The sequence below is a fragment of the Acanthochromis polyacanthus genome, chromosome 23 (genome assembly GCF_021347895.1).
Source record: "Acanthochromis polyacanthus isolate Apoly-LR-REF ecotype Palm Island chromosome 23, KAUST_Apoly_ChrSc, whole genome shotgun sequence".
Taxonomy (NCBI): Eukaryota; Metazoa; Chordata; class Actinopteri; family Pomacentridae; genus Acanthochromis; species Acanthochromis polyacanthus.
This window is the reverse complement of record NC_067135.1, coordinates 7551713-7572560: the sequence shown is the minus strand read 5'-3', so window position 1 is coordinate 7572560 and position 20848 is coordinate 7551713. Positions and strand designations below refer to the sequence as shown.

Sequence of the window (20848 nt, the reverse complement as noted above, 5' to 3'; positions counted from 1 at the left end):
TTAAGAACATCCGGGGAAAAAATCAACCAAAATACAGTGAAATTCGCTAGATTTTGTTAGATTTTTTTCTGAATGTTCTTAAAGAAACATTTTTTTTAATATTACTTTTTTTCCCACCAAAAAATGTTCAAAAATCCCCCCAAAAATGTTGAAATTGTGGAAGTTCTACCACATTTTCAAACTTTAAAACGGTTTAGTTAAGTGCGTTTTGCCACTTGGCCGTTCATTGTGCTTTTATTTTGACAGCGCTAGCCGGAAGCGTCGTGTGATTCGCTAACTAGAGCTTTCCGCCGGTCGGTCCAGCCCCGCAGGAGGAGTGAGAGGCGACAGACAGACAGACGAGCCGCTGATAACATTTGGACCTTCTCTAACTTCTGGAGCGCTTCTCTCAGCGTTTGGACCGTTTTTTGCTCCCACCATGACACTTTTAACGGAGGGACAAACGTTTATCGGCTGAGGAGCTGAACTGAGGCAAGGCGGAAGTGGTTGTTGTTTGGGGGGGGGATAACGGACAAAATAAACCCCACAAGAAGTGACTTTTTCTCTGTCAAGTTCAAGTCACCTTATTTCATCTTTCTGGAGGGATTTCGGTGTGTGTGGGGGGCATGGACACCCACGTTAAGGAGGGACAGCTTTATGTGCAGCATCAAAAGTTTGGGAAGGTAAGTTCCAGAAATAAAAGCTGTTATTTTTTATTAGTGGGATTGACAGAAATGACTCAGAAATTGTAGCCTGTGGTCCCATAATGAATGTTTCTGCACTAATATAACAGAAAAATTATGACCCAGCGTGACACTATGACAGAAATCTAACATTTAAGGATATAATATTGCACAAATGTTTGCTGAAATGTTTAATATTAACACTACAGATGCAATGGAAACACTAGTAGTTAGCACCAAGTGTGATAAAAACGACTTTAGTGATCATAAACACTCAAATAAGTGAAAAAAACAAGGCACTAAAAAGCCTTATGCTAGTATTTGACATTATAGTGTCTGATTTACTTTTAACAATGTATTAAAGTCACAAATTAGTGATGCTAACTACACTTGTGAACCAGAAACCAGCATTTTAACAATAAATAGAGCAGATAAGGGTGCAATTACAGGCCAGTCTCAAGATAAAGCATATGTACCTGCACAAAGAGAAGCTTAACTTCAGTGGTCTGACCTTATTTCTGATGTGGTGGTTTGGAGTAAACCTGCTGTGCATAAATGCATCTGTAAAGCATCCAGTGAACGTAAGAAAACGTGAAACCAAAGTGGATTAAAGCCACTTCTTCAAGCAAACTAGGGCAGAGAAAGAGAAAGCAGAGAGGTTGTCGGTCGTGTGTGTGAATGCTGGTGACAGTTTTGAATATTTTTAGCACGACTGTAATGTAACGTTCCACAATTAACATCATAAAAGGCTGCAAAGTCAGAACAACAGAGCAGGGAAGTTGAGAAAAACAGATCTTGTCCTCTCAAAGATGGCAGAGGAACTTCCACTTCTTGTCAGCTGTGTATTTACGCCACCTTTGTGTCACTTTTGAATGGTGTGATAGTACCTGTGTGTGTTTGTTTCATCCCTACGACCTCGCCTCTGGTCTCAGAGCACCACTGGATAAGAACTCGGTTACTCTTAAGATTTCTAAGAGGGTCTTTGTCTCTGTGTCTCTCTCTGGTCATATGACATGGACCAACAAAACATTCTGGTCCCGTTTCCTGCCCTGAAATCACCACTTCACAATACATATTCATACACCCAGCACACAGCTTTCAATGCCTTTTATGAGAGGTTTTAAATTTGCAAAGATAACTCATTGTCTCCGCACAGTCGAGCAACCAGAGAACAGAAGTGTCCTGAACAAGGTGGGAAAAAAAAGTACAAAACTGAAAAGAGTAGAACAGGAAGCTGAATGCTGGCTGATCTGAAAGTTTCGAAACTGGCGTGAGGTTAGCTGGGTGAATTATGCAATCGCTCGAGCTGTCAGTGGACATACACTCACACACTGATAGGTTGGTTTCCCACGTGCACGCTCGGAAAATGCGACTCAAGAGCGCAGCGGCAACGTCCGACCTAAGTTTCTGTTTCAGACTCTTGTTTTATGAAGTAATGGCTGCTAAAGCATGGTGTATGGATGTAGGACGTTAAGCAGCCGCTGCATTTCGTGCAAGTATTATCTACAGTATTAAGTCAGGAGTGTCAAATTCATTTCAGTTCAGGGGCTAAATTCAACCCAATTTGATCTCAAGTGGGCTGGACCAGTACAATCAGAGCATCATAACCGATAAATAACCACAACTTCAAATTTTGAAGAAATCTTGGCACTATAGAATGTGACCATTTAATCTAGATGTACCCACAAACAAAATGACCTTGCGCTGAGCACAGGTATGTGTTATGTATGTGTACGTTGTGTACGGATACTGAATCCTGTGACGTAAATATGCGGCAGGCGGTAGGAATTGATGGGACTCAGAAACACCCCCGCAATTTAATCAACTGTTCCTTGTTTGATTTCTGACGCAGCAGTTCTGATAAATCCTCAGCGGTGGATTTGTAGTACAGCAGGTAACTGACGTAGCGTTAACTTGTTGTCATAGTTACAGTGACGCCATGTTGCTATCTCGCAATGATACAGAAATCTTAAACAAATCCATGGATCTAAACTATAAGCCGCATCACTGCCAAAACCTAATCACTGTGGCTGGACCTGAATATCCAAATATTGGGTCATTGTGGTAGCATCTGAATATTTATCTGACTTTTCACAGTCTTGTGGACTGCAGTGACCTCTGGCGTCAGCGTTACTTTTTATTGGCCTGTTGCTTGGCAGTATCACATGGACCTACCAACTCTGACGTCACGGTTCCCTTCACCTGTGTTTGTAAACAGAAGACAAAATGCCAAAGACGGAGATGTCCATGCTAACATGCTAATGCAGATAATCGTCATTAATTGGGTCCAAATGTCTGGAGCCCAAAAACTGCCCTACTAATCACTTGGTCTTTGCGTCATTTTTGACCTTCCTTGAAAATTTCATCCAAATCCGTTGGTCTGTTTTTGAGTAATGTTGCGAACAGACAGACAGACGCCGATCGTCACATAGTAAAAATGCATTCACAGGCTGACTACTAACCGTGAGTTTTAAATTGGAAGGGTGCGCCTACGCTGACTCCTCCGACGTTTGAAAAATTCCTACTATTTTGAACCCAATGCCCTGGTTCCTTCTCAGACACAGGACCATAATATTGTTTTGGTGGAGCTTCAAGCGTACTGCATTGTGAAGGTATTCATAACATCCAAAGCATGATTTACGTACTCTATACCTCTGCCTCAGCCAATCATGATCACACCTCAACAATGCTGACGTGTAAAACAAATATTTGTGGCATTGTGGTTCTTCAGGGGCTTTTTGACATGCAGCTGAGACTTTTACATATATAGTAAATATAGCTACAGCCTCAGTTATTATTCTTACACGTTCTGCTGCTGTAATTACAGATTGTAAAGTTGTCGTACTGTCATATGTCATTCAGATTGTGGCCAAAAGTTGATTATGTGCATGATTTAGTGGAGAGTCATGCCCACACACTCAGATTCCTGGTGATTTGTTGGAGTTCACCTGCACCCGGGAGCTACAAAAAGCGATTATGTTGGCAGCTGTTGGCCAACAACCAGTAAAGCCTGCATAGGTGGGCACGGCACTGTTTCCTTATCAGCACTAAAGACCGCTTCAGCCAGGAACTAGCTGCCACTTGAACAGATGGGGTGTGTCAGAATTCTGCAGAATTACAAACCCTGAGGCCAGCATATTAATACAGGAGTGATCATGTCTGAAGTCTACCTCACGGATTAATGGATCTGTGTGTGGAAACTTCTAGTTTCTCCATTTGTTCCTCAGAGATGCCACATCATATCTCTTAGGAACAAAACATGGGAAATTTTGTAGAATGAAGAAGTAATTTGACATTGGAAAGTTTGTAATTCTTTATAAATACTCTGCGGCTGGAGCATTTCCAGGAAGAAGAGTGTGTTTTGTGATGTGGTGAGGAGAAAGTGTTCATGAGGGCATCTAATTAAAGTTATTGTTCTCCAGCGCCAACAGTCATCCATTATAAAGTTAGTATTCTGTACCATTTTAGCCATATTTAATTAAAAAAAACCTTAGCTGTGGCTTGAATGTAATGGATGAGTGTAATTTCCGCGGTTATTTTAGAGAAATAAAAACTTTAATTTACATTGCAGCTCTCAGTAGAACAATGTTTTTAGAGACTGGGCTGATTTTCTGGTGTTCTACGATGAACAAATCAATCTTTTCCATCACACTGCAGCAGCTTTGGTACTTTTCTCTGGGCCACAATTGAGGGTTTCAGTAGGCGTGGATATCTTTTAGATTTTACTGACTCTGTTTCACATTCTGCTTATCATTTCCTGTTCTTGTCAAATCCTGGTTCACAGTCTTGAGAAAAAAAAAAAAGAAACAAATGTTTGTTCAAAGGCAAAACCACCTTTTTTCTGCAGGTTTAAGCAGCCATGAAGATCAGTTGGTCACGGATGACGATGTGCTTTGTGACTTGGTTTGGTAATAAAAAGAGGAGAGATTGAAACTCTTTATCTAAATAAGCTTTTTTCCAACCACTTTCACATTTTTACGTAATGGTTCATTTCATTTTTCACTGCAATATAAAGCCTTGCACCTCTATGGAAACAGCATAACCATGACTAGAAGGAGAGAGAACTCAGAAATATCTCATGTAAAGTGAAGTTATGTCATGAATCATTAAAAAAAAAACAAAAGTTGAATTCCTTTAATCGATACTAACCTTGGAAAAGTGACCCTACAAACGATAGATATTTACCAGTTTTCATTTTAAATGTGTTTCCATATTTGTTTCCCACCTGCTCTGTGTCCCTAAATTTTTGTCAATTGACTTTTAGTTCAAACTGATTCAGTCGTGGCTTCTCAGTTAAAATGATTTGTATTTTTTGTGTCAGAATCTTGTCGGAGTACACACTTAGTTTTTTTTCCCCCATTTTGATATGATATTACGGTTTAAAGTTGAGATTTGGTTTGTTTTTCTGATGAGTAGTTCAAACACCATTTGAAAAAAGCTGAAAATGTCACAATTCTTCCTATTTTTTACATTTTTTGGCTCCGATTAACGGTGTAGTTTTGGAAAGAATGTCTCTCAAACCTGCCAGTGTGTTTTGGATCTCAGACAGTTCAGCAATTAGGGAAGAATGGAGCCTAAATGATCATCAACCAATTATTAGATCATCAGGAAATTAGTTGGCAACAAATTGGGTAATTTGTTAACTGTCTCAGACCTTTTTGTGCAAACAAATACGCAAAAAGCCACTAAATCTACTGTTTTCTATTTTTCAGTCCTCTAAACAAAATATCCTGAGATGCTGGAGTATTATTTTGATGAAACAAGCAATTTAACCCACGTGTCGTCCTGCTCGTCAAAACTGAACCGTTTTAAAGTTTGAAAATGTGGAAAAAAATATTTTCACAGTGAAACTTCTGATGTCGACATTTTCAACATTTTTGTGAATTTTTTGAACATTTTTTTGGTGGAAAAAAAGAAATGTTAAAATGTTTCTTAAGAACATTCACAAAAAAATCAACCTTAATTTAATGAATTTCGCTGGATTTTGGTTGATTTTTTTGTGAATGTTCTTCAAGAAAGTATTAGAGGTTTTACTGATGTATATTTGTAATCACTTTAGATATTTTTAGGATTTTTTGGAGATTTTTACTCATTTTTAAAAAATATTTACAAAAATTTTCTTGCCAAATTATGGGGGATTTTTTAAAAATAAAACTTTTAAGGGAACTTCTTAGGAATCAATTCCTTTTTCTTTTTCTTCCTGAAGGTTTTGCAAATTTTCAGAAATTTGGGAAATTTTTTGGCTGAATTTTGGGATTTTTTTGAGACAAGGAAACTATATTTTTTGGTGACTGTTAATGAGGACAACAGGGGGGTTAATTAGCTTGGATACGCATGGACTCTGTGAAGTTATGAAGGACTTATTTCACTTTTTCTTACATTTTTAGACTAAATGAAAATTCTAATATTAAGCAATCAAAACAACCATCTATTTCAGCTGCAGGTCCCCCATTTTGCACCATTTTGGGATACTGTGTTGTCGCTTTGTACTATTCTGTTGTGAGCTTGCCATGCTGCATTAACACAAAGTTATTTATCTTCAATTTAGCGGACTGTTTGGGAGAGTTTTTTGTTTTTGCAGGATTGTTTCATCCAAATTTGAGCTCACTTTGCTCCAGCTTTGCTTTCAGATTCAGATAGTGACCAGATAGCCGTCTGAAAAGCCCTGATATGTTTGAAAGTTTTGTTTTATGGACGCAGCAGAAGGCTTGAGGTCAGGGCAGCAGATCTATGATCACAACACTGGGCTTCCTCTCTCTCCAACACTTCTCTGTTCGTCTCTTGCACACACGGCTTCTGTTTCTCCATTTAACTCACATTAACGAGACCAGACACGCTCTGATACCCACATGCTTTCATGCCTTTTAACACCAACACACAGATGACCACACACGGGCTTGCATGTCACTGAGGTCTGTCTGTGGCCGGTGGGAACTTGGTCCAGTGGTTTAGCTATGCAGCATCGTCAGAGTGACAGAGTGGCAGTGTGCGTAAACAGTATTTTTTTTTAACATATATTCTAGTAAGTAGCGTTGCAGTTGCTGGAATTGCTTTTGCTTTGACATTCAGATCAGAGCTAAAACATATTTTTAGAGCAAGTGCATGAATGTAATCCTATTCACAAACATGTAAAACTACAAGGAAATGCAAAATGCGGCGAACTGTAAATTCTTAACCCTCTTGTTGTCTTCATTTATGGGCACCAAAAAATATTGTTTCCTTGTCTGAAAAAAATCCAAAAATTTGCAAAACCTTCAGGAAGAAAATTCCAATAATTCCTTAAAAGTTTCTCTTAAAAGTTTGATTTTAAAAAAATCCCCCAAAATTTGGCAAGAAAATTCTTGTAAATACTTTCAAAAAATGAGTAAAAATCTTCCAAAAAAATCCTAAAAAATATCTAAAGTGATTACATATATATCAGTAAAATTTTTAATATTTTCTTTAAGAACATTCACATAAAAATCAACCAAAATCCAGCGAAATTCGCTGGATTTTGGTTGATTTTTATGTGAATGTTCTTAAAGAAACATTTTTAACATTACTTTTTTTCACCAAAAAATGTTCAAAGATTTCCCAAAAATGCTGGAAATGTGGACATCAGAAGTTTTACTGTGAAAATATAATTTTTTTCCCACATTTTCAAACTTTAAAACGGGTCAATTTTGACCCGCAGGACGACACGAGGGTTAAATGAATGAGACTTGAAGATGCGACAGAATTAGTATCGGCTTTGATATGCAAACTTTGATATGCAAAAAAATGCCACTATGTCACCAGTGTTGAATGGCGGGAACAACAACTACCTCAGTCCAGTAAATGAGTTTTATCTTGTCTTTGTTCTGACTAATGTACTATTTGACACAAACGGTGACATTGTTTACGGCCCACAAAATATGGAACGCTGAAGAAGTCGGTCGCAAAATACTGCTTAAAAAAAAGGAAGAACTGAATGTGTCAATAGTGAATGTAAACCGCTGTTTGTGCTTTTTATTTGACTTTACAAGGGGAAGTGTTGCCTCTTTTTAATCATGACCGCTTTTAGACGCAGCAGCTGACATTCAGGTTAGTTTGACGGTTAAAAAAAGTGGATTTTTTCGACTTTGATGAGGAGAAACTCACTTGAGCTGAGCCGCTTCTCGCTAACAGGCGGGACATCAGCGAGGAAGTTTCTCTCTGTCATGATCTTTTTTGCATAATTTCCACTCCATGTAATACTTGCTGATAACGGTCTGTTGCCTTATATGGACCAGCTGTTTCACACACACACATGCGGAGGTCTGTATTGCGACAGGGTTAAAGTTTCACAGCCTGTTAATGCACACCAGACAATTACGTTTGTGTTGACCTAACATGAGTGGCTTTTTACGGCCTCGTGCACAGCTACAGATGGTGTCCAGGGAGTAATACCAATACAAACAGATGTATACACACACATACATGTATAGATATTGAGACACACCTGGGTGCAGAAGGAGGAAGCAAAGAGAATCCTGGGTAATGACAATCCCACGCATTTCCTGTCCTTTCTGGCAGTTAATTTTAAGGGCTGGAGTGAGTGCGTGCACATGTGCCGACTTATGAAAGCTTGTGAGTGTGTGTGAGTCAGAAAGGGACGAAGCTGGCTTCCATTAACGCATGCCATGCACCTCCATCATGACGGCATTTCAATCAGTTACACAGCCCAGTATCACAAATCACTATTTAGCCCAAGCGGCTTCACGATCTATGACCTCCTCTGTCCTTAGACGCTCTATTCGTATAGGGAAAAACTAACAGGAAACCACGGAGAGGACAACCAGAGACTCTGTGGAGAGTAGATGCATGGACCCCGTGGCTGCCAGGCCCGTCATGCAAATACCATAATTCTACCTTTAGGCCGAGTCGTGTCTCTCATTTTCATGCTGGGAATGATAGTGATGAGCTGATGTGTTGTTAGACTTAATCCAGCGCTGAGCAGTACTGTGCAGTACAGTTTTACTCGAGTGGTTCCATTTTATCATGACATATTCTACTTTTATAATACTTTTGTCAGTAGAGGTTTGTAATTATCAAGCAAAGAAAAAAAAACTATGGAGATTTCTGAAACTACTAAAATCAGGTTAAGAACCATCCAATGCATTATTAAAAGCTAAAGGATAGTGAAGAACCATCATCTTCAGATTTACCCCGTTCCGGAGTGATGGGGGCATCAGGGTAAGAAGAGAGACGGATGAAGTGATGAACTAAGCATTGCTAGTGGGGGTTAGGGTTATGATCTGGGGTTGGTCAGGTTCAGCAACGTTATGTTCCCAAAGAATGAGGTGAGCTGTCTACCTGAATATACTGAATGAGCAGGTCTTTCCATCAATAGTCTTCCCTGATAGCATGGGCATGTTCCAAGATGATGATGCCAGGATTCATGGGTCTCACACTGAGAATGAGTGGATCAGGGAGCATGAGACGTCATTTTCCCACATGGACCGACCTCCACAGACCTCAGCCCCATTGAGAATCTTTGGGATGTTCTGGAGAAGACTTTATGCAGCAGTCCAACTCTCCCATCATCAATATAAGATCTTGGTGAAAAATGAATGCATCTCTGGACGGAAATAAATGCTGTGACATTGCGGAAGCTTATCGAAATGAGTGCCATTCTCAAACCTAAAGGCGATCCAACAAAATATTAGTATGTGACTTTTTTTTCTCTCCCTATCAGTGTGTAGTATGCCATTTTTCTTCATATACCAATTTTACTTTGGATACTTTAAAGTGTATTCTATGCAAATATGTACGTACTTTGGCCACGTTTTCAAGTGCAGAACTTCTATTTGTGGTAATGCAGCATTTTTCTGTTGTGTCATTAGAAAACTTTCCACTGCAGGAACTTGGGGCAGGTGTGAGGTGGCAAGACAGTTTACCATAATTAACCCTTTCAGTCTTTCTGTTTCTGTTTGCAGTTTACGATAAAAATTACTTGCTCAATCTCACTCCACTTCTGCGCACAGAGAAAACAGAACAAGTCATAGTTTAGTATTTGAGGGTGTATGGTGAGTTTTAGAGACGACGACAGGGCAGTAACAAAAAAATGAAAAATTGTGCTTGTTGTCTTCTCTGAGTTTAACCAGAGCAGCTTTTTAGGGCTGCCCAGAAGTTCTTACCGTAGAATATGTAAATTTCTCTCCTGAAATCAGCGTTGAAAGACGTTCTACGGGGGCCAATATTGCAGGTAGAACATGCACAAGGTTCAGACTGACATAAAACACAAGTTCCTGCAGTGGAAAACAGCCAATTGCTACTTTTCCATCAGCATAGATTGCTTCATCCACCACTGACTGATGTCCAATTTATCCTTGCAGATACGCGAATAAGTACTACAATGCATGCATTTTTAGGTTCCATTTTTGTGTGTTTTACTATTTATGAGGATTCAGATTCCATTTAACTGAAATATTATGGGCTCAGTTTGGTATGTCACTGTAGAAAAAACATCAACACAAGCAATTAAACTGATGATTACTGAATTCTTTTTACCTAAAGCCATAGCAGATGTTGTGATAAAGGCCTGTTGTCATATTTTAAATACCTGGTCCAAAAATGATCGTCTGTCTCCAGATACATTTGAGGTTTTTGTGTAAACAACATAGTCGGTTTTTTAAGCTCTATATGCCTGGTTAATTTTCAGATTTACTACATGATAGTTTGACTTCAATATTATCTGTCCAATAAAAAATACCTTCTCATTGATAAGAGAACATTTGAGGACCTGCTGTTTTAGAGTTTCTCCTTCATCATCTCCCTTAGCTGGATTTTCCCTGTTGGTCGAAGGATTTTAAAACCACTGACCTTCCCGTCACAAGCCCTGACCGTCACGCAGCATCCGCCCTGCTGAGTAAATGGAGGGGAAAACACACATTCTGTGGAGAAATGTCACCCAGATGAGGGCAGGGAAACACAGAGGTTACAAGGAATGAGAGGGATTTCCAGAATATAATACGCTTTTAGTTATCGTGCCACGTAATTTACCGTAATAAATATAGTTTAGTGAAGTGACTGTATACAATGATGCATTCAGTGTGTCATCGTGTCTGCTGTTAGTGCTGAACATCTGGAGTCCTTAACACCTGCTGCGTTTCTCATTGTTCAGTTCCTCGTAGAGGAAAAGATCATTTTTAGCCGCTGCTTCCTCGCTGCTGCCCTCAGGGAGAAATGATAAACCTGTCACCTAGTTTTGAACAAGGCCATACTTTAGCCTGTTTTAGCCTTTAATTGTGGAAGTAACGTCAACATTTACTTACCAATTTCTTTACACTGATAAAATACGTTAAGCACGCTAAACGAATCGTCTAAAACTATGATTGTATCTATCTAACGTGGATTCATCAAATTGTAAAAACTAGCCGAGTTTCTGCTTTGATTTTGGGAGGAAATGGCTCTTTTCTGTATGAGTAGCGATGACTAATGCTGTAGCTGTGGTCCGCTGATGCTGACTGAATGTGGAGGAAACAACGGTGTGCAACAGATCTGAGTCAAACAGCATTAGATTTATCCCCACATCCCTCCTACATTAAGCCTTAGTCAGTAGAAAAAGTCAAAGAAAAACCCGAAAATAACGTTTTGACGCAGATTTTCAAAAGACTCTAACAGACTCCTTTCTCCTGTTCAGTGTGTAATCATTTGTGGCCCGCTCGGTATTTTTACTTTTTCAGTTCTTGCTGTATGAATAAGCCACATGCAAATGGTTGTGGCCTCTCTTCACGGATGTTAACAGGAAAGATGTGTTGCAAAAAAATGAAGAATGACACTTTCTATTTGCCAATAACTCATTTTTTCTGTTCCTACACTTCTAGCCTCAACAACCTCTTCTGCAACTTTCAGTTTTAGTTTAAACTCAACCTTTTGACGTGAAGTACTGGTTTACCGGGTTTACCAATATCTAGAAACAAGACAATGGGTGCAGTAAAGGTACTAATAGAAATGCTTAGTAGAAAGTAGGTATAGATAAAAGTTCAGAAGAAAGAAAAATGAGTAAAAGAACCAAACTTAGTGTTCATTTTTACCAATTTGTGGATCATGAATTGTGTAAAACAAGTTGATTATTGATGATAAAGTAGCAATAATAGCCTTTCCCCCAGTTTATTACCTCATAAAGCTGACAAGTTCTGCAGGTAAAGAGCAGCGTGACTTATTCATTTGGAGTCATGTTTCACCTGCTTTGCTTTAAACCACCAACTAGCCATCGACCGCTCCACCACTAACATGTCCTTCTTTTTCGCCCCATCAGAAATGGAAGAAGAACTGGTTCGTCCTCTACCCTGCCAGCCAAAACGGCATCGCCCGCCTCGAGTTCTTCGACTCGCCCTCGGGTGGAGGAGGCGGGGTCGGCGGAGGCTCAGGTGGCGGGTCCAATGAGAAAACCAAGAAGCTGGACAAGAAGATCATCCGCCTGTCGGAATGCATTTCCATCCTGCCGGCTTTGACGGAAAGCTGTCCCAAAGACAACATGGCGGCGTTTTGCGTGGAAACAAACGACAAGACGCACGTGTTTGCTGCAGAAAAGAATGCCGCTAAGGACTGGATGGACACCATGTGTGACATTGCATTTCAGGTACCTTTACACTGTTTCTTCTGCTTTCCTCTGTGTTTGCTTTAGGAAATAGAGTTTGCAGAATGTGACTGAGACGTGGGTGGATGTGTTTTCAAGGCTTCCTCTATGTGTGTGTTTGTCTTTTGTTCTGATCTGCAAAATGTTTCTTTGCTCTCACTGTCTCTGCTCTTTGGTCTACTGAGCATAATTGTGACCAAAAATATTTACACAATAAAAAAAATTCCCTTAGTTTGGTGGAAAAAGTAAAAAAAAAAAAAAAAAAAAAAAAGCTGCTGCTTTAAATTGAGTTGAGCCATGATCTTTGTTTGTGTACGTACATAAGTCTTTCAAATTTTCCCACATGCCCCTGGAGTGTCTGTGCAGGCCACAACTTCTGTCGTACACACCAACACACCGACACACACATGCACATAACGCAGATTTGCAGAGAGGAAGCCAGAGGGAGTTTCCAGGAGGAAGACTTCATCCGCTTCGTTGTCTGTTGCACACTCAGCCACTCTTTCTCTTTTCTCACTCTTTGCCCACTTTTTCGCTTCGGTGTCATCCGCCTCCTTTTGTTCCTGCACACTTCTGAGTGCAACCGAATATGCATGGAAACATCTGGGCACAATGTACCAGACAAATCCTAGTTTACCGTGTTTCTCACTGTCCATGTCTGTGTGTCTGTCAGGGGGGAAGCGGAAGCAGCAGCTGTGGAGCTACAGACTCTAATGGAGGACCACAGGACCTGCAGATGTCTGAAAATCTCATCTACTACTCCAGAGAGGAGGGTAAGGACACTAAGCCGGGGGTGTCAAACATGCGGCCCGCGGGCCAAAACCGGCCCTCCAGAGGGTCCAGTCCGGCCCACGGGACGATTTTGTAAAGAGTAACAATTACAGAGAAGACATTAACTCCAGATTGTAAATTTGTAAAACTGTAAATTTAAAATAAGATCTAGACAAGTTGTTTTGATCATAAAGTAAAATACTAGATTGGTCATTGTTCTTTTTGTTTTTTTCATGTGACTTTTGTCGTTTGTCTCATGTCTTTGTCGTTTTGTTTCCTTTTTGTCACGCATGTGTTTTTGGTCTTGTTTTTCTCATTTTGTGTTTCGCTTTATTCATCGTTTTGTGTTTTTCTGTCTCGCTTGTGTCGTTTCTGTAATTTTTTGTCTCGTTTTTGGTGTTTGTCCATTTTTTTTGCCAAATTTTTCGTCTCTTTTCTGTTTTGTTTCGTGTCTTGACGGATTTTTTTTGTTGTTGTTGTTTTGTTCTGGTTGTCATTTTGTGTCTAATTTTTGTAAAATCTTGTCTTGTTTTTTGTCTTGTTGTCCGACTGTTGTTTTGATCATGACTAAATGCTCTGTGCCTTTGTAGACACTGTGAATGATAAACTGAGGCATATTATTGCTGAAATTGAAGTTATTTTTCTGACGAAACTTCAGGTTGTTACTTTTTTGCATGAAGACAAAGGAAAAATGTGGAGTTGTCATGATTTTAGGGTTAATATGCTGTCATTTAACTGGTCTGGTCCACTTAAAATCAAACTGGGCTGAATGTGGCCCCTGAACTGAAATGAGTTTGACACCCCTGCACTAAGCATTCTAGTCTTGTAGTTTCAGGATCACATACAAACAGTTTTAAATTAGGATAATCTAATTAAATCCAAGCTTTATGAAAAATAACACTTCTGTCTTTGCAGTAAATGAGTTCTGGGTGAGCATTCAACGTACCGAAGCGTCCGAACGTTGCGGGCTGGCGGGAAACTACTGGCTGAAAGCTGTAAACGACGTTTTGATCCTTAAGGAGCCAAAGACCAAGAGGAATGTTCTGGTGTGGCCGTACAAGCTGCTGAGGAGATATGGGAGAGACCGGGTGAGTGCCTGATGCACAGAAAAACACAAACCGGGTCGATCTCCGACACACCTGACGAGTACACGGAGAGGAAGTTCACTGAGCTGAATTTCAACTGAGCCGACCTCAGAAGTGCAAATAGCAACAGCGTGTGTTCATGTGGTCGGGTTATCGACGTCAAAGAATATTTTTAGATTTAGTCTGTGGTTGCTTTTGTGTCGCTTTGATGCTTTGAAAGCTCCAGATTAGGACTGTCAGATGACCTTTATAGTGTCTGTTTGGTTTGTCTCACCCTTATTCATGCATGCATAAAGACTGATACAAAGTTTGGAACTGTCTGCATACATCTGCATACGTGATCACGAGAATTATATGTCTAAGAACAGTAAATGTTAAGAGTGAAGGTAGAAAATGAAGCCTGCTTTCTTTAGCTTCGCTTACATCAGACCTGTTCTGTTACTTCTTCATCTCTGTGTACATTTACTTTGTCACATGCTTTAACCCCCCTGTTGTCCTCATTTACGGGCATCAAAAAATATTGTTTCCTTTTCTGAAAAAAAATCCAAAAATTCAGCAAAAAAATTCCCAAAATTTCTGAAAATTTGCAAAACCTTCAGGAAGAAAATTCCAATAATTCATTAAAAGTTTTCCTTAAAAGTTTTTTTAAAATCCTCCGAATTTGGCAAGAAAATTCTTGTAAATTTTTTCAAAAAAATGAGTAAAACTCTTCCAAAAGAAATCCTAAAAATATTTAAAGTGATTACATATATATCAGTAAAACTTCTAATATTTTTTTGTGACTGTTCTTAAGAAACATTGTAACATTTCTTTCTTTCCACCGAAAATGTTCAGAGATTTCCCAAAAATGTTGAAAATGTGGACATCACAAGTTTCACTGTGAAAATCTAATTTTTTTCCACATTTTCAAATTTTAAAACGGGTCAATTTTGACCCGCAGGACGACACGAGGGTTAACATAAAATGCATTCTAACATTTAGCTAACTCTTCTTTCCCTTCTTTCTCCAGGTGATGTTTTCCTTCGAGGCGGGCCGCCGGTGTGACTCAGGCCCTGGAAACTTCACCTTCGAGACCAAGCAAGGCAACGAGATCTTCATGTTGGTGGACCAGGCCATCCAGTCGCAGAAGGCCCTGGCAGAGGAGCGTCACCTCAGCTGTCCCATGAACTTTGATCCGGACTGCCCGACGTCGCTGCAGCACATACGCAACGCCGGCTCCGGTGGAGACAGCAGCAGCTGCAGCAGTCGGGAGGCTGACGGAGATTCGGGTGGTAGCAAACCAGGCTCGGCTGACGGTGTGCTCGGGAAGAGAGAGGGAGGAGATGGAGGAGGAGGAGGAGCACGGGGGCAAGGAAGTGGAGGAGGACATAAAGGGAGGAGTTTACCAGACCCGCCAACAATGCTGGGGGTTTTGGGAGGAGGAGGGACGCCTCCACCTTCCAGAGGCCATGCAGGGAAAGGTGTGTCGTCAGCTGATGAACATGCAGCTCTTTATTCTGAGCCGGCAGATTCAGTCCGTCTGCCTCTGCACAGCGCTGACTGCCTCTATTCTGACCCAGTGGACAGCATCAAGGGTCAGAATCCAACCGGCAACCCAACCTCCCCACCACTGCCCACTCCACGCCTCCGACCAGTAGGAGACGACGCCTCAGGAGGGGGCATCCAAGGAGATCATCACCACCAGGCAGGGAGCAACCACAGGAAGCCGCCTGACCTGTACTCACACGTGTACGACCGGATCGGCCTGGAGCTGAACCAGAAAACAAGTGCGCTGAATCTGAACGGAGCTACGGCGGGAGGAAGAGGAGGAGGAAGAGGGGTCAGCAGTAACAGGCGACCCCCAGGAGGTCAAGCAGAAGGGGCTTCATCGCTTCCAGCTTCTCTGGAGCACATATACGATGAACCAGAGGGCTGCGCAAAAGGAAGCATCAGCCTGCCTGCGAGCTCTGTGAAGAGTATTTACGACGAGGCCCGAGTGGAGCCTCACAGCCAGAGGAGACACGAAGAGGTGGCGGCTCCATCAGGACCGGAGGGGAACTACAGCACCCCTACTCAGGGGAAGCCGTCAGAGCCCCATAGACACTCTCCTCCACAGCTGGGCCCGAGCCGCGGCACGCCACAGCCTCCAGCACCCCGGTGGCCTAAACCCACCACCGCTCCCAAGCCGGGGAAGGGCCTTTTTGCCCGGAAGGAGCCGGTGCCGCTGCCCCCCGGGAAACACGGAGGTCCCGGCAGTAATGTGAACAACAACAACAACAACATCTGGGGAGGCGGTGGAGAAGGGAAGGAGCTGTACAGCAAAGTGTCGAAACAGAAGCCTCTTCCTGCTAATGTGTGGTACAGCCAGCACCACCAGGCCCGGCTGAGATCGCCTGATATCATCTATGACAACCTGGGAGATATCTGACTTTGTTCTTTTTCTACGACGCTGAGAAGCAAACCTTTTTTTCCTGCCTGTGTTCTTCCAGTTTTTTGAGAGGACTAAGCACATTTCTCATTTCACATTTCTTCCATCCGTGGACTGGAATAATTATTTGAGACAGTCGATTCATTCGGAGCGGATTAGCTCACAACTATGAGAAAACCGCATTACGGCTGCATTTTGATACATGGAGCGCAACTGTCAAAGGGCCACCCTGTGTGTGTGTGTGTTTGAGAAAGAGAGAGTGAGTGTTTGCATGGTCAAACCCATAATTGGCGTACCAAGCCACAGTGTGGTCGGAGCCAGCCACTTCACTTGAACACACACACAAACTGTATGGCTTTGCCAGAAGGACTCGGCCTACGGGCTTCACTTTAACAAGCTGAGAGAGCGGCTTGGCTCTGCAAAGTCTGCTGTGCTTATGAAGTGACTGGGAAACATGTTTTTGCACTGCTGCTTTTCTGTTTCTCTGAAATGTGAGACGACGTGACGGCCAGGAGTCATTATTCGACAGGTTTGGAGTGACTTTGAGGCTTCACCAAACGGAGCTGATACTTTTATGTTTGTGTTTTCTGGACTGAGTTTTTGGTTTAAATCTTACTGATACTAAGAGATTTACTTTTTCAGCCCAGGACACTAATGTAAGACGTGGTTGCATCTTAGGAGCCGACATTTGAAGAGAAAAATCATCATTGTTGGCGCTGATGGTGCATGACAAGTGAGACTTTAAGATCCTGCTTTGGTCTTGAAACAGTCAAGGGGTCATCATAAGTTTCTGTGTGGCCGTTAAATCACAAGGGCGACTTCCTGCACAAGATATTTTTTTTAGTCCTGTTATGTTTTTATGTATAGAAAACTTAATATGAAACTAATCAATCCCCTGCAATGTGTCGGTATGTATGTATGTGTCACAAACAGCTGTGCTGTCTGTAAATATAACTAATAATAAAAGTGGCTCTTTAAACTTTAAAAATTTCTCCAAAGTAATCTTTAAATAAGAGAACTCCCTTAACCCTCCTGTTGTCTTCATTCACAGGCACCAAAAAATATTGCTTCCCTGTTTGAAAAAAAAAAAATCAGCACAAAATTTGCAAAACCTTCAGGAAAAAATTCAAATAATTCCTTAAAAGCTTCCCTGAAAAAATGTATTCAGAAAAATCTCCCAAATTTGGCAAGAAAATTCTTGATTACATATATATTAGTAAAACTTCTAATATTTTTTTGTGAATGTTCTTAAGAAACATCTTCAACATTTCTTTTTTCCACCAGAAAATGTTTGAAAAATTCCCAGAAATGTTGAAAATGTCGTCATCAGAAGTTTCACTGTGAAAATATATATATTTTGTCACATTTTCAAACTTTAAAACGGGTCAACAGGAGGGTTAATTGCTACATTAGCATGTCCCGTCAGTGTGTTTGTCCCGCCAGGAGCCAATCAGACGCCGTCCTTCGTGTTTAAAAGACTTTTCTGTTCTGGACCAAACAGGACAGTAAAACAGTCTGACCTCATCCTAAACTTCTCTCCCTCAGCCACGCTCTGTTTTTGTTGTTTCAGTCGGTCTCCAACCACTTAATCACACTGTTAAAGCTGAGCCGCAAGAAACGAAACAAAGATGTTCTTTCTTGCTTTCTTTTCTTCCTTCCTTCCTTTTCACCATCTCTGCATTAATTCTGTTGTTCGGTTGCTCCGGCGACCGCTAATGGCGGCTGGTTTGTGTCGGACACGCCGTGCATTTTAACTGAGAGAGATACCGTAAGAGGAAGGCCGGAATACAACATGGAAACAGGAGAAAGACAGAAGGAAAAAAACAGCTTAATCGACATTTTGAAGAATGCAGGAGAGAGAAGGGAAGACGTCGGTGTTTGTGCAGAGCGGAGGATGACGAAAAAGTGAGAAGAAAAGAGATGCTGACATGATGAATGCTGGCAGGATGAACCTGTCGGTGTCTGGTTGGCTTGCAAACAGGTACAGACTGTTCCTTTCACTGCCGCCGCTGCTCTTTATCCCCTTCAGCCCTCTTTTTTTTTTTCAGTCTTTATTTCCTCACCTGCTGCTCAAGTACTTTCTGGGCAGGAATAGTAACTGGATTACATTTTTAAAGCAAATTTCCTAACTCTCCTAACAACTCTCCTTCTCTCAGACAGACAGAGCGAGGGAAGAAAAACAGAAAGCAAAAGACCAGCGGCAAGGCTCTGTCTTTCTCATTAAACTCTGGGTGAACTTAAGAGGGGAAAAACGGGGAAAAGGGCACAGACGCATGGCAAACGGAACACTGTACTGCTTCATGATGTCAACATTTTCTTTTATGTTGGTCAACACTTCCTCACTGGAATATCCAAAACAAGTTGTTTACTCATTTACAGCGTGTAATTGCGTCTAAAGAGGACTTTGCTTTCTACTGAAACGCAAGTGGCAGTGACCTCAATTCCCGCTCCTGTTTCAATGACTGCTTTATCTCAACTCCTTTAACCAGGTGCTTTGCATTTTATGCACGCGAACTGGAATTTTCTTTCCTGATATGTGACTGTGATACTCAGGCAGTGGGATTAGAGAGTCTAAGTGCATTTTAAGCTTCGTTTTTGCTCATCATCTCACCAGTATGACAAAAATAAAAAGGAATGTCTGTTGTTTCACTGTGTTTGGCAGTGTAGAAAGATTTTAAGAAGAGTTACACGTGAGAAGGTTATAGTTTCTCCTCAGCCTGAATCCAAAAGAACATAATTATGACAAATTATGACAAACATTGACGGACCTAAGTCTTCTGAATGCCAAAAAGTTGACAGTCTTGTTCTGCAAAGACCAACTATAACTAACTGGATAAGACAAATTAAATAAAATTAGATATATTGAAAGATAAATAATCATATTAAAGACGTTTGGGAACCCTTCATGAAGTATGTGAAAGATCTGGATATAACAGAATCAAATGGGAGAAAACCGGTTTGTTGTCAACTATACAGACTTAAATCTCCCCAGAAATAACAAAATAAATTTGAAATGACACATTTAAGTGATATTATTCTGCTGTTTCTAGTTTCTTAATTCTCTCTCCCTTCTTCATCTCGTACTAGGAGAGAATAAAAAGACTTAAGAATACTGAATATGGTGACTTAACCCTCGTGTCGTCCTGTGGGTCAAAATTGACCCGTTTTAAAGTTTGAAAATGTGGGGAAAAAAAATTTTTTCACAGTTAAACTTCTGATGTCCTCATTTTTGGGAAATCTTTGAACATTTTTTGGTGGAAAAATAGAAATTTTAAAAATGTTTCTTAAGAACATTCACTAAAAAATCCTGAATGTTCTTAAAGAAAATATTAGAAGTTTTATATGTAATAAGATATATTTGTAATCATTTTAGATATTTTTAGGATTTTTTGGAAGATTTTTAGTAATTTTTTTTGAAAATATTTACATTTATTTTTACTTCTTGCCAAATTTGGGGATTTTTTTAAAATAAAACTTTGAAGGGAAACTTTAAAGGAATTTTCTTCCTCAAGATTTTGCTGAATTTCTGGATTTTTTTTCCAACAAGGCAACAGTATTTTTTGGTGCCGTAAATGAGGACAACAGGAGGGTTAAGACATCTAAGCTTGACAATCCTAGTAAAATAGAGCATAAAATAAGTTTTCCCAGCTAATTTTAAGATCTCAATATTCTAAATATATCTTATTTCAAGAAATCTTACCAAGCCATTTTTCACTTGTTCTATCGGCAGATTTTTTCACTTATTTCAAGATAAAAGTTCCTTGAAATAATTTTTTTTTCCTTGTTTTGTTTTCCTTGCGGCTATTACAGACCAGGGTGGTGTCGTCTGCATATCTGAAATTTGCTATCAGTTGTACAACATCAAATAAGATGTCCACTTTACTGCCCTCTAAGTGAACGCTAAAGTGGTTTGTGCTGATAGTGAATGCTGTGTCTGCTCGTGTAGAGGCCATGGATGATAAATGTGGCCTGTGCTACTTCTCTAAATATGCTAAATGAAGAGATTGTGTGAACTGAATAGCGCATATTTGTTTACCTCACAATCGGTTTCCATTCCTTTCTGTGAATTTGGGATATTCCTGCTGCTCTATTCTCTTCGTCACTTTCGTTTTCCCGTGTGGTCAAAACCACTTTGTTCTCAATTTCGCTACTGAAGCTAATCCGCCCATTCTTTCAATTCACTGTAATTCTGACAACTGTCCTTTCAGAGCCTCAATCCTGCAGTTTCCCTCCTCTCCAGGAATCCTGACCTTATCTCATGCTTTCAAATCAAATCAAATCAAATCAAACTTTATTTATAGAGCACTTTTCATACATTAAAATGCAGCACAAAGTGCTATAC

The 20848-nt window shown here is 40.5% G+C and overlaps 1 protein-coding gene across 2 annotated transcripts; it reads left to right on the top strand.

The window, feature by feature from the left end:
- Nucleotides 1–283: 283 nt before the first annotated feature.
- Nucleotides 284–19155, top strand: dok1b (docking protein 1b). 2 transcript variants are annotated; one of them, XR_007939629.1, is made up of 6 exons: nucleotides 284–662; nucleotides 11923–12246; nucleotides 12917–13016; nucleotides 13930–14102; nucleotides 15109–18487; nucleotides 18663–19155. XR_007939629.1 is itself a non-coding variant. In XM_022205751.2 (5 exons), the coding sequence occupies exons 1-5, from the start codon at nucleotides 606–608 to the stop codon at nucleotides 16504–16506; spliced, it is 2052 nt and encodes a 683-aa protein (XP_022061443.1). In that variant the 5' UTR covers nucleotides 284–605; the 3' UTR covers nucleotides 16507–19155. The 2 variants fall into 2 exon arrangements, 1 of the variants encoding a protein (XP_022061443.1); XM_022205751.2 differs by having other exon boundaries at nucleotides 15109–19155.
- Nucleotides 19156–20848: the final 1693 nt, after the last annotated feature.

Bases quoted from the DNA above. Each gene is read 5' to 3' on its own strand.
- dok1b (XM_022205751.2), top strand. From the start codon at position 606: ATGGACACCCACGTTAAGGAGGGACAGCTTTATGTGCAGCATCAAAAG. The intron at 663-11,922 runs GTAAGTTCCAGA...TCGCCCCATCAG, and splicing joins AGCATCAAAAGTTTGGGAAG to AAATGGAAGAAGAACTGGTT. The intron at 13,017-13,929 runs GTAAGGACACTA...CTGTCTTTGCAG, and splicing joins CTACTACTCCAGAGAGGAGG to TAAATGAGTTCTGGGTGAGC.